At 45.9% G+C, this 12,092-nt stretch overlaps 1 protein-coding gene across 1 annotated transcript; it reads left to right on the top strand.

Annotated features, from left to right (window-relative positions):
- Positions 1–1,048: 1,048 nt before the first annotated feature.
- Positions 1,049–7,680, top strand: MMAB (metabolism of cobalamin associated B). The gene is made up of 9 exons (XM_065417988.1): positions 1,049–1,057; positions 1,192–1,270; positions 2,036–2,129; positions 2,904–2,961; positions 3,693–3,765; positions 4,030–4,127; positions 4,515–4,579; positions 5,436–5,495; positions 5,838–7,680. Exons 1-9 carry the CDS (start codon positions 1,049–1,051, stop codon positions 5,923–5,925), a joined length of 624 nt encoding a protein of 207 aa, XP_065274060.1. The 3' UTR covers positions 5,926–7,680.
- Positions 7,681–12,092: the final 4,412 nt, after the last annotated feature.

The following is a 12,092-nucleotide window of genomic DNA, read 5'->3' as shown; positions in this document are numbered from 1 at the left end:
CCCGAGCCTGGGCCGCCCCCTGGGCCTGCGCCGAGCTCCCCCCCCCCCCAGCCTGGGCCGCCCCCTGGGGCTGCGCCGAGCTCCCCCCCCCCCCAGCCTGGGCCGCCCCTCCCGGGGCTGCGCCGAGCTTCTCCCCCCCCCCCCCCCCCCCGAGCCTGGGCCTCCCCCCGGTGCTGCGCCGAGCTTCTCCCCCACCCAGCCTGGGCCTCCCCCTGGGGCTGCGCCGAGCTCCCCCCCCCCCCGAGCCTGGACCTCCCCCTGGGGCTGCGCCGAGCTCCCCCCCCCACCCAGCCTGGGCCGCCCCCTGGGGCTGCGCCGAGCTCCCCCCCACCCAGCCTGGGCCTCCCCCCGGGGCTGCGCCGAGCTTCTCCCCCCACCCAGCCTGGGCCGCCCCTCCCGGGGCTGCGCCGAGCTTCTTCCCCCCCCCCCCGAGCCTGGGCCGCCCCCCGGGGCTGCGCCGAGCTCCCCCCCCCCCGAGCCTGGGCCGCCCCCTGGGGCTGCGCCGAGCTCCCCCCCCCCCCGAGCCTGGGCCTCCCCCCGGGGCTGCGCCGAGCTCCCCCCCCCCCACCCAGCCTGGGCCTCCCCCCGGGGCTGCGCTGAGCTCCCCCCCCCCGAGCCTGGACCTCCCCCTGGGGCTGCGCCGAGCTCCCCCTCTCCCCCCCCCCCCGAGCCTGGGCCTCCCCCTGGGGCTGCGCCGAGCTCCCCCTCTCCCCCCCCCCCGAGCCTGGGCCTCCCCCTGGGGCTGCGCCGAGCTCCCCCTCTCCCCCCCCCCGAGCCTGGGCCTCCCCCCGGGGCTGCGCCGAGCTCCCCCCCCCAAGCCTGGGTCTCCCCCCCGGGGCTGCGCCGAGCTCCCCCCACCCCAGATGTAAAGTCGCTCCTGTGTCTGACACAATATTTCATCTGAAAGGAAAATGCGACACTTCTTAGGATCGCCCCGAACCGGCCCGTGGCAGCGTGAACCGGGCTGTGCCCACGAGCAGGCCAGAGCAAAACTCGCCCTTTGGCCCCAGTTGCCTTCTCAAGCTCTCTGCTAAGAGGAAAGGGGGAGATGGGGGCAGTAACCAGGGCACTGCTTGGAGAGTCTGGCGTTAACAGCAGTGACCAGCGGTGTCCGGCCATCTCTATAAATCAGAGTCATCAGCTTGCCAACAACTGCATGTTAAAGTGTCATTTCTGCTGAACTCATAACAGTTTCATTTTGTGTCTAGCCTGGAAATCAAACCCAAGACAACCCACGTTCCAAAGATTTACACAAAAACAGGAGACAAAGGTAGTGTCTGGGCTGCACTTAAAACCTAGAGGCTACAATATCCTCATAGCCGGGTAAAAATATAATAAACCACAAAGGCCCTTATATGGCATTTTATAGTCCCAAAACATAGTTCTGAATTAATTTTAATGTATTGCCAATTTAATTCATGGCAGGTTCTAATGAATGCTTATCTAATACAGCAGATAAGCCAAGGGGTGCTCTGACATGCTATTTATTGTATTTAGAATTGTCAGGTGACTTTCTAGCAATCACCAAGGGGAAAGCTTCTTGGACTGTAGTCCCTACAGAAATTAAATGGTTGTTTTCCTGTTCCATGTGCCCTCTTAGTGCCTAACACTATTTGTGTTTAAAAAATCTTGACTCTACAGCTTCAGTGAATCGTTGACTGTCCTGTGCATGCTGGGCTGTTCCTACATTTGGAAGGAAAGGGGGGAGGTTACGGTGTCTTACTTAAAGTAACACATAGGCCCATGGGTTAGTTGGAAAAAGTCTTTGGCATGTTGCTTTGTTGGTCTGTGACACCATCGCCCAGACAGGAAGAAACTGATGTTGGGTGGGGGTCCATCACTTGTGTCACAGAAGCAATCAGCTGACACCTGTTCAGTGGTGGAGGCCCTTGAGATTTAGGGTCTTATAAATCTAAAGCTGCTGCTACCTGGGTGTCAACCTAGCATAGACTGCAGTGAGTTTTCATATTTTAAAATTTGCACCTTTGTCTGTTCCAATCCCTCTTCCTCTTGTTGCTACTGCTTGTTTTTAAAGGGTTTTCCAGCACATACACTGGGGAGAGGCGATCTAAAGATGATCAGGTCTTTGAAGCTTTGGGAACAACAGATGAACTGAGTTCTGCTATTGGGTAACAAAACTTGTGAATTCTTTCATCTTTGATTTTTGTTTACTGTGGTATTGCTAAAGCTCTTATATGAAGACACAGTGCCAAAAAGCTTGTCGTCTTTATTTACCTTGATAAGCTGATACGTGACAGTCATGAGCACTGCAGACATAGAACAAGGCCTACAAGCCCATCTAGTGATGTAAAGATGCAGCAAAGCTTGAGAAGTATGTTCTGATGGGAGTGTGCACGCTGTTTATTCTTGGTGTTATTTGGAGTTGTTTTCTTTTCAAAGAAAGGGTGAAGGTGGAAATATTGTCAGCCTGTGGGGGGAGTTGTAAATACATCCTGAGCTACATTGGCAACTGAACTAGCCAAGAGCATTTAATGTCCATTTAATTGTTTTGTAAGAAAAAAAAGTGTGCCCAACCATAATATTCATTGTTTGATCTCTCTCTTTGAAGAAGAGAATTTGCTTCTTGATCAATAAAAACTTGCTAGTGGATCAGCTGTGTCCGCCCTCTGCCGTTCCTGAATACAGGAAGAAATGTACTGCATTTGTACCTCTGATTTATATGGACACAATTCAGAAAGCAGCGGATGGTCTTGCAGATATGCCTTTGAATTGGTGTTTTCTTTTTAGGTGTTGGGAGTCCTACTTTGTTCCATGTTGCAAGGCAATGCTCCTTGTGAACCTGTGCATGTAATACTGAGTGTACAATGAGCCATAAATATAAGATATGTGCCAAACAAGTCTCCTCTGTCCTAGCGCTAACTCTCTGCTTCATCTTAATCTAGGGTTGCTAGTGAATTAAGCCAGGAAAGTGGCCACACATTTGTCGAACAACTTCACAAAGTGAGTAGTAACTACATGCTCTATGTCTAACATGACCATTACATCTGTATTATTAGAATGCTGAGATCTTAAACTCTTGGTTTAAAATTTTAAAGCCACCTAGGAGATTTAGGCTTGTCGGTCCCATTGCAGTCAGTGGGAATTCTGCATAAATCCTTTAGGCAGACTTGAAAATCTCTTGGTTACCTGAAGAAACAAGATGCTTCTTTCTCTCTATACTGAAAAGGAAATCAGTTGAATGTGTGTGTGCGTGTCATTGAGATGGTTCATATTCATTATTATGCACAATCTTGGGCACAGACTAAGCCTTGTTATGCATTCTCAAATTGAAACCAAGAGAACATAAATACTAAGCCAAGCTGCCTGAGGTAAACAGGACTGTGTATCACAGTGGAAAACAGCTCACACTGAGGGTACATTTGGCATTTACTAATTAGCTTCACACTGCAGAAGTGGTCAATATCACCTGATTAAAGGCTCTGAGAATAGGGTGACCAGCTGTCCTGATTTTTTGGGTCTTTTTCTTATATAGACTTCTACTCCCCCCCCCCCCCCCCCCATCCCGATTTTTCACACTTGCTGTCTGGTCACCGTATCTGAGAATCCCTACCACACTGCCTCTAGAATGTCTTATTGGTGTGTCAGATGTCATCTTTGCAAGTGTAATTTCATTGTCTATGCTTTGAGTGTAATGCATACTTTCATTTTTCTCTACCTTTTACTGCCCCTAGGTCCAGTGTATGCTGCAGGACATGGGCTCCAACATTGCAACTCCTCTCTCCTCAGCCAGGGAGGCTCACTTAAGTAATCCTCAAATCATTTTACCTAAGATAATAGCTCTGTGTTTTTTTAAAATGCCCTCGTTGTAGGTCAGGTTGTTTATTTAGCGATACTACTTGTGTACTTCTGTTAGCGTTTGCTGTAGAAGATGGAATCTGTGGGAGACAAGTGTAAATTTTTTACACTTCTCTAAGGAGTACTTAGTATGACAAATGTCAAATGCAAGATCCATCTGGTGGATTGATTTATTTTTGTATTATTTTAGTTGTTTCCTCTTTCCCTCTATAGAACGGACATCATTTAGTGAAAAGCCAGTGCTGGAGCTGGAGCAGTGGATTGATAAATATTCAGACCAACTTCCACCTCTCACTGCTTTCATTTTGCCTGTAGGTATCGGCTCATACTTTTTACTGAACCTCTTTGCTAGGTATTTGATTGAAGACTTAATCAGAAACCCACTCTCAGTTAATTGATATTAAACATTGAGTAGTTCTTGAGGTTGGTCCACCACCTGCTGTTCTCTTCTAGTGTTTGTACAAATACAGGAAGGCTGTAGAGGTGGAAGAGATTGAGCTAACCCTCTTCTGTCTCCATCTGCAATTGTATTTAAATATCCAGTAGAAATGTGGCATTCAGATGGATATTATAGCTTCTGTAAGTGTCTAATAGGGCTTTATTTTGTGTAAAATGTCATACGTTTAAGTTCTATGCAGCTGGGTGGCTGTATGTGGCTTCTGGTACAAGGCACTTACGCATTTTTAATGTTGTTTCAGTCTGGAGGTAAAAGTAGTGCTGCTCTTCATTTCTCCAGAGCGGTCTGCCGAAGAGCAGAGAGGTGGTAAGTATAAGAATAAGGCTAAGGGAAAAGGCTATCTGAGCCCAGGTAGTTGCTGCAGCTTCCAAGCCATTTAAAACTGTATCTGATGCAATTGATCTTAAGGCAAATGCTGTTAGAATTGCAGCAAAACTTGAGATAAAGATCTGTTTAATTAAAGAGCTCTCCTGTAGCTTTTTTGATGCAATCACAGCAAAAAAGCTGGCTTCAGCCTTCGGAATCAGCTGTACTGAATCCTGTGGGAGCAACAGGCAAGGTTGTGCCAAGGAGTAAAAGTGCATCCTTGTAGTTGCTTAACTTTAGAATTTATTTTGTAAACTAGCATATACAAACTTTTATAACTGAACGGCATTATCTCGGCAGCAAAAATACAAATATCTTATGGCCTCTTGTTAAAAAGCAATTAGTATAAAACATGCATATCAACATAAGAGCTGTAGAAAGCCAAAAGAGTGAGTCCAGTACTGTAGGGGATAATGAGCTTAGTGGTGTATAGTCACTGGTAATAATTATTCTTATAAGCCGCTGCCATCAATACTGATGCTTTTTCACATAACAGGTTCTCTCTCTCTCTCTCTCTCTTCTACATTCTATACAGAAGCAGAATCTGTGCTTAAGCACTGTTTTTCATTGATTGGTTAAAGCATGTAGCAATCCCTGGATTTTATGGTCAGAGTTAATTTTTAAACTATAATCCCTTCTGTACTGGAATTAAACTGGAAATTAATACTGAGGCTGTACTGTGACCACTCAAGGTTTTGAGCATCTGCAAACCTCAAAGACACATCTATTATTAAGGTGTGTATTCAGAGTAATAGATTAAACATAACATGAAATTGTTTTTCACTCTCCTTTTTAGTGTTGTTCCTTTAGTACAAGGAGGAGAGGCAGATGCAAACGTGGCCAAATACTTGAACAGGTAAAACAGATTCTATCATTCTTGGTTGCCATAAAGGCTTCAGCGACTGTACATTGTGATTTCCTTTAGTATTCAAGGGGAGAACAGCAGGGGTACCCAAGAGAAGCTCTCACTTCAGGTTCAGATTTTAGCTTGTCTACGTTTTAACTGGGCTCCTGCAGGACCAATGCCATTTTGGGGAGCATTTCTGTTTTCTCTGTCTCCTGTTGCTTTGTTTTACTTGCAGCTCCCAGCGCTGTAATTCAGTACACTCTGGTTTTTATAGATATATGTAGCACTCGATACAAACATAGCTGATGATAAATGTACATTTCTTAACTACTTTCTCTCCTTGCTTTCCAGACTTAGTGATTTTCTCTTCATTTTGGCACGTTATGCTGCAATGAAGGAAGGGAAGGAAGAGAAAATATATACAAAATGTGAACCATAAATTGGAGATGGGACTATACTTTCTAGATCATGAAAAGCTAAATCCAGCCCAGTTTTCGTTCTGCAGGCAAGGTGGAGAGGAGAGAATGAGCATGAATTCAAAATGTGAATTGCCACCAATTCCCCACAATAAAATCATTCAGGAACTTGTTTATAACACTGTAGAAAACATGCAGCCCTTCTGTAAAACTCACCACCTTTGAGCTAGTGTCCAGATCAAAGTGTCAGATTCTGAATTGTTTTCAAAACTGCTTCACATTGTGTTTGACTCAGGCTGGGGTGTGAGCTAGGAGGCTTCAAAAGCTTCAGAAAAACAATACCATCTTTACAAACACAGTTTAATGCTCAGAGCGGTGGCAGCTGTGATTGAAAGCGCTCTGATGAAAGGAAGAGAGAAAAAGCATTTAGCTGCTTGTAAAGGTTTAGAGTACTTAACACAACCAGGAAGTGTGCACAGATTAAGGAGCCCAATCCCGAAGCTCTGAAAAATAAATTTGATTTATTTACACCAAAGGGCTTTAAACTGTCTCACTTTACTACCAAACCCTGCCTGCTTTTCCCTTTTAAGTTGCCTTCAATCCATCAGTTCTGGCTGGAGCTGGAGGAAGCACTTTGTAGATTTACAGGAAAGTGCTAAGAACTGTCTGGGCACTCTTTGCCTGCCCTAATACATCTGTGACGAATCACTTGCTTCTGACAACTCCAGTACATCCACAATCATGAATGGGTTTGGGCAAAGAAAAGGGATTAAACAGAACTAAGTTTGAAGACTAGCTTTGTAGTCAGGCTGAGTCTTACCTTACCAAAGATGGCAGGATGACATCCAACAACAGACAGCTTATTCCCAACTAAGGCCCCACTCCCACAAACATATGTGCACATACTTAACTTCCTACCATGAGCAGCCCCACTGATTCCAGTGGGGCTGTTCACAGTAGTAAAGTTAAGCACATGCTAAGTATTTTCAGGACGGAGACCTAAAAGCTTTGGTAGTGTGAACTAAAGAGCACACTGCTTACACATAAAGGCAGTAGTTCCTTGGAAAAGGAGCCTGCTCAGGGTATTTAAATAGATTTTTTTTACCTCTCATCTGAAAGACGTATCCTAGTCTGCTATGGCATTTTTAACTGACCATTCCTTTACCTGGAAACATTCTCAAAGACTGTCGCATAATTTCCCTTTTACCTGAGTTTGGTGAGATGTTTAAAAATGAAATGAGAAAAGGAATCACCTAAGCCCCTGATAAAAAAGCCTGAAGCATCTTCGGGTGAACTAAAGAAGCTGGCTAACTGAAATGCCAGGTTCTCAGAATAGCTGTGTCAGAAATCTTTTCCAGCTGGGATGGTGCCTTGAAGATTAGGAAAACAGCCTGTTGACCGAACACAGCACAATACAGCTAATTAATGGGTAAACACCTTGATAAACATGTTTTATGAAACTGGGTGTCCATTCAGGGTTATACATGCAATTCCAACCCTCCTACTGCATGGATATGATTTGGAAGAGCATTTCTTGAAAGGCGCAAACATCCAAGGTTGATACCAAGTTACAAACAAACAAAAGACTTCAAAACTCTACATCCATAAAGAAAACATCTACTCTCTGTAGGATGATTGTGCTATACAAAAAGCTCAAGGAACTGAATAGTTATAATTGCCCCAGCTCTGTGGGAGGGGATTTGTCCTTAAGTCAGACCACTTTTACAGTTCAGTATTTAATTGGAAACAACCTTAAACTGTTTAAAAAAAAAAAAAAACCTGTCTTGCTTTTGTGTTAACTTTTTAATCAGAGCAGGGTCAAGATGAAGAATACCCATCAACTAACGTAGTGCTGGGTCATTATTCAACTTTTTCTTCTTCAACTGATATTTCATAGCTATTGTTAATGCACATTTTTCACAGAGTAATTTTCTAAACCTTAGCCTGTAACACATCCTGATGACAAACGCTCTTGCCTTAGACCGTACGTTCAGCTGCAATGTCACATCAGGCATTTTCTCAATGCCTACTTCAGGCAGGCCATTGAGTTTTATGATAGCTCTGTCTCAGTTATCACTGGTGAACCTTTAAGAATCCAGAGGCTTTTCAAGTTTAATTGAATAAAATTCTTTGAATCATAAATTCTTCATGAATGCTACATAAATCAGCTCCAGGGTGGATTTATGGCATTTCCCCCCGCAGCTGAGGGAAGAGTCTTTCTCCAACATTTCTAGACCAAAGCTAGCATTTTGATTGCAGAGAGAAATGACTATAGCTTTTACAGTGTAACAAGAGGTGCAGAGTACTTGTATTAGTGCCAAGTCAAGTAACTTCTACATGTTTTCACCTCTTAACATATTCCGCATGAGTTGTTTTTATATAGGTGGAGCAGAGGGACCCTTCTGTCTGGGCCAAGCCCTATTATTTAAATATAAGTGCCCCTGATTAGCCTATACCTGAATTTAGTGCTGAATGCACAAGTCAGACTCCTTGGGGAAGGACCAGCTGAGAGACACACTAGCTTCCAAATCTTTACAGCAGCTGAGTGAAGGCCACAGTCAGTCCCTTGTAGCATACGTGGGAAGGTGTATTATTCCCCCAACCCCCAAAGGCATTTGGCTGATTAAGGGCTCTGGTCAGTGCCCCATGGCTGAAGTAGTAATTATAATTGCTGGAAGCCACTGCTATTTATCTAAAAGATCCAACAGCCCAAGGACCTGATCCAGTGCCCACTGAAAGCAGTGGAAGGATTGATGGGCTTTTGATCAAGCCCTCTGAATGGATTTAGCCATGCACAATGCTCCCCCTGCCCCGCCCCCACTGCAGGGCTGGACCCACTCTGCCATGCATGTTATCATCAGTAGGGGTGAGCCGAGATCATTAACTGCCAGCAGTGTGAGTTGATAGGAGGGTCTTTGCACTTATCTCAGGCAGGGACAATCTCCAGCTTGGGTGAGTTGGCATCTGCTAAGCAGTCATGGAGGAGCTGACACTAAAAGAATGGAGGCTAAACAAGGGCTAGTTCTGTGGATTTAGCTCATTAAAAAGGAAATGGAAGGGTTTTTAAGCCACTACTCCATGACTTAGGTTAAGACTGTTTTCAAAGCCCTCTGTCCCCACCCAGCCCATACCCAGATAGGAGGCAGGCTCATTCCTACACCTCATTAGCGTGATAGGAGTAAGGGGGAGGATAGCAGATGCTTGGCCCACACTGACCGTCTGCAGAGCCCAGATACACTTTTGCCTAGCAGGGTTTCTTTATTTATGATTACCTTGGAACAGTCAGCGTAGACATATGTTGCTAAGAATCGTTTATTCTTGTTTGTAAAATTTACGGCTTCTTTGCACTGCCATACTGACAAAACTGGAAGGCTTGCCCCCAAAATCTCTTGCTGCATGATTGGATCAGACGCTTGTACATCTGTTAACACTGTAGGAGCTGTACAATTAAATAAGTTTAACTATAACTCAACTGCTTCTATTACCTCCACAGGGTGTAAGCAGCAAAGCCGACTGCTGCTCTTGCAGAAATAACACAAAACATTCATTTTGCCAAGTCAGATGTAAGTTTATCCAAGTCACTGTTCCCTCGGAGACGTGCAGAGCAGGAAGAGAAGTGTGCTACCACAGATCTGAGCCCCACTTGCATCCAAAACAAGCCTCTCAAGTCTCACCGTAACAGGGTGTGCTCTGGACAAGCAGCGTGAGTTACTTACCTGGAATCGGCCTTTGCTACTGGGATCCCGTGTACATCCCTGCTCCAGGGGCATGAGTCTTGGCCGGTGCCTGGCACCAACAGTGCTCCAAAGACGGGGTAGTCTTGCCATTGGGAGCAACACCCCACTCAGCCAAATGAAAGTAAAACTAAATGCACCTTCATCCCAACATGCTTCCAGCAAAGGAACACACACTACCAGCAGGTCATCCACCTATATGCATAGCACCTCACATGGCCTGGCTTAGCATAGGCTCCCAGAGCAGCAGCTAGAGTTGCAAGACTAGCACTGAGGCCAGTGAGCAAGGGCTCAGGCCACCCACCTACGCAATGTTTTATTGTTCAGGCAAAGAAAAGCCACAACCTAGCATGGAAGGACACACAACCCCGTTTGGAGTCTTTGTTCCTCGACCTTGGGAGCAGGAAGCCATGAAATGCCTGGAACAGAGCAGTAGCAGCTGGGGATTTTAGCTTAAGCATATGACAGCTGTTGTAAAGGTTCTCTGCTGGACGGAATAATTGTCGTGATGACCAGAAGGAAGAGCGAACATCCTTTGCTGCTTGGCTTCTCCTGCACTAGCACAGTCAACCAGGAAGGAAACCAGTGTTCTGACCTCTCTTCCTGGACCTCATCATTTGAGGTGATGGCCCAGACCAAATCATTCATGCAAAACTAGCTCAAAGCGAACACACCTTGTGTCCGTCCGTAACAGGCATCTGGCAGCTGCTGCAGGCAATAGCTGAATGTGCGCAGACATTCAATGGTAGCGGAGCTAACCTAAGTACAAATCGCTCATAGCTTTATAAATCCCCTGCAGTAAAAACTTGACCTTAGCAATAAGATTTTTTACAGCCAATTTGAGGTGCCACTTACCCAAGCAGGGCCATATATCATTATGAACCAAGCGCCTTATAAATCTGACTAATTAATTACTCCGTGCAAGCTGCTAATGTAATTCAAAAGTCATAATTACATTCCTGGACAAAGTGAGCAAAGCTAAAATTAAGTTGCAGGGGATTACATGGCTAGGCTTCAACTCTTCAATGCAGCAAGGAACTGGCCGCAAAGAGCCATGGGGAAGCTGAGAGACACATAACGGGGCCACATAGGACGGAATAACCAAGCTCCAGGCTGGATACTACAGAGTCACCTTAACTTTAAATGCCTCCTAACCAACTTCATATTTTGAGTGCACGTTTGGTTGTCATTAGTGCCACAGGCTGAGCACTATAGGCAACAAGGAAAATACATTGCAGGTGAAACGCAACAGAGTAAGTCAATCCCATGAGATCCACCAGCATACAGAAAAACTAGGCTAAGCAAAATGGCATGGGGATTACTGATCTATGGGCTAAGCAGGAGCAGCAGACTAGTCCACAGGAGGTTCAGGTCAGAAGAGACAAGCAATGTATGGGGAGAGGAAAGCGGCATCACCCTGGATCCACTTTCACTTGACATTGCACAGGTGCTAATCTGGATAGCTCTTTGCAATTTACCTTCCCTCCCTGCCCCCACGGCAGGAACGCCCTAATGCGGCAACTGGAACTACAGCTGGTTGAATATTTTCCAGCTGAACGGTATGCTGATTCCATAAAATGGAAATATTTCATGGCAATATATAGCTTGTCCCTTTTGTCGACAAAATACCATTGAAACATTCCTTTAGACTAGGTCCAAGCACTGTGTTTTGATTTGATAAGGCAGATAATATACAGATAAAAGTCGAAACAATAAAACAAAGCACTGCAACAAGGTCCTTTCGATATTTCCAAAACTCAACTTCTGTTGAAATTTAGTTTCATGGGAAATTTCAAAGTTCTGATTTTTTGTCCCAGTGTGGGACGAAATAACGTTACAAAGTGTTGGAATTTCACAGCATGGAAATTGTGCTTTTTGACCCACGCTAGCTGGAATACAGTCATGGCAGCAACTCATACACCCAGGGCTACCAGCTCCGGGAGCAGCTCGCTGGGACAAGCCTCGGGCATCTGCTTCCCCAGCAAAGCTCAGCTCCGAGAGCACATCCCTGAGCCAACAATTGGTGCCCCAATGCCGAGCAGCAGGGAGCCTGCCAGGGAGTGGGGGAAGCAACAGGAAGGGAACAGAAAGCAAAAATGGGGGGAAAGAATGGAGATGAAAAACAAGAAAGAGAGGGAAAGGTAGTCACAGCATGAGGGCCCCCGGACACTGGCCAAAGTCCAAGCCCCCCTGCTCCGCGCTCCCCCCAAGAAAAGGTTGGGACTCACAGGAATAGATCGATGGAGGCCACATCATGGGGTCTTTTCGTCACTGCACCCCCCCACTTGTACAGCGATGGAGGATGTGCCCATTTCAGCTTGGATGTGTTTGGGTGCTAGAATAGGGATGTGTGGCTTCTACCCTTTTGAGTGACAGGGACCATTTTACAAAACGGTCTGTCCATAGATTTTTAAGGCCAGAAGGGACCACTGTGATCGAGTCCGACTTCCTGCATA

This window comes from Emys orbicularis, chromosome 16 (assembly GCF_028017835.1).
Source record: "Emys orbicularis isolate rEmyOrb1 chromosome 16, rEmyOrb1.hap1, whole genome shotgun sequence".
NCBI classification, from domain to species: domain Eukaryota; kingdom Metazoa; phylum Chordata; order Testudines; family Emydidae; genus Emys; species Emys orbicularis.
This window is presented reverse-complemented; position numbering and strand designations above follow the sequence as displayed.

Excerpts from the sequence above, each read along its gene's own strand:
- MMAB (XM_065417988.1), top strand. Across the intron at positions 4,128-4,514 it reads TCACTGCTTTCATTTTGCCT|TCTGGAGGTAAAAGTAGTGC; the intron begins GTAGGTATCGGC and ends ATGTTGTTTCAG. Across the intron at positions 4,580-5,435 it reads TGCCGAAGAGCAGAGAGGTG|TGTTGTTCCTTTAGTACAAG; the intron begins GTAAGTATAAGA and ends TCTCCTTTTTAG.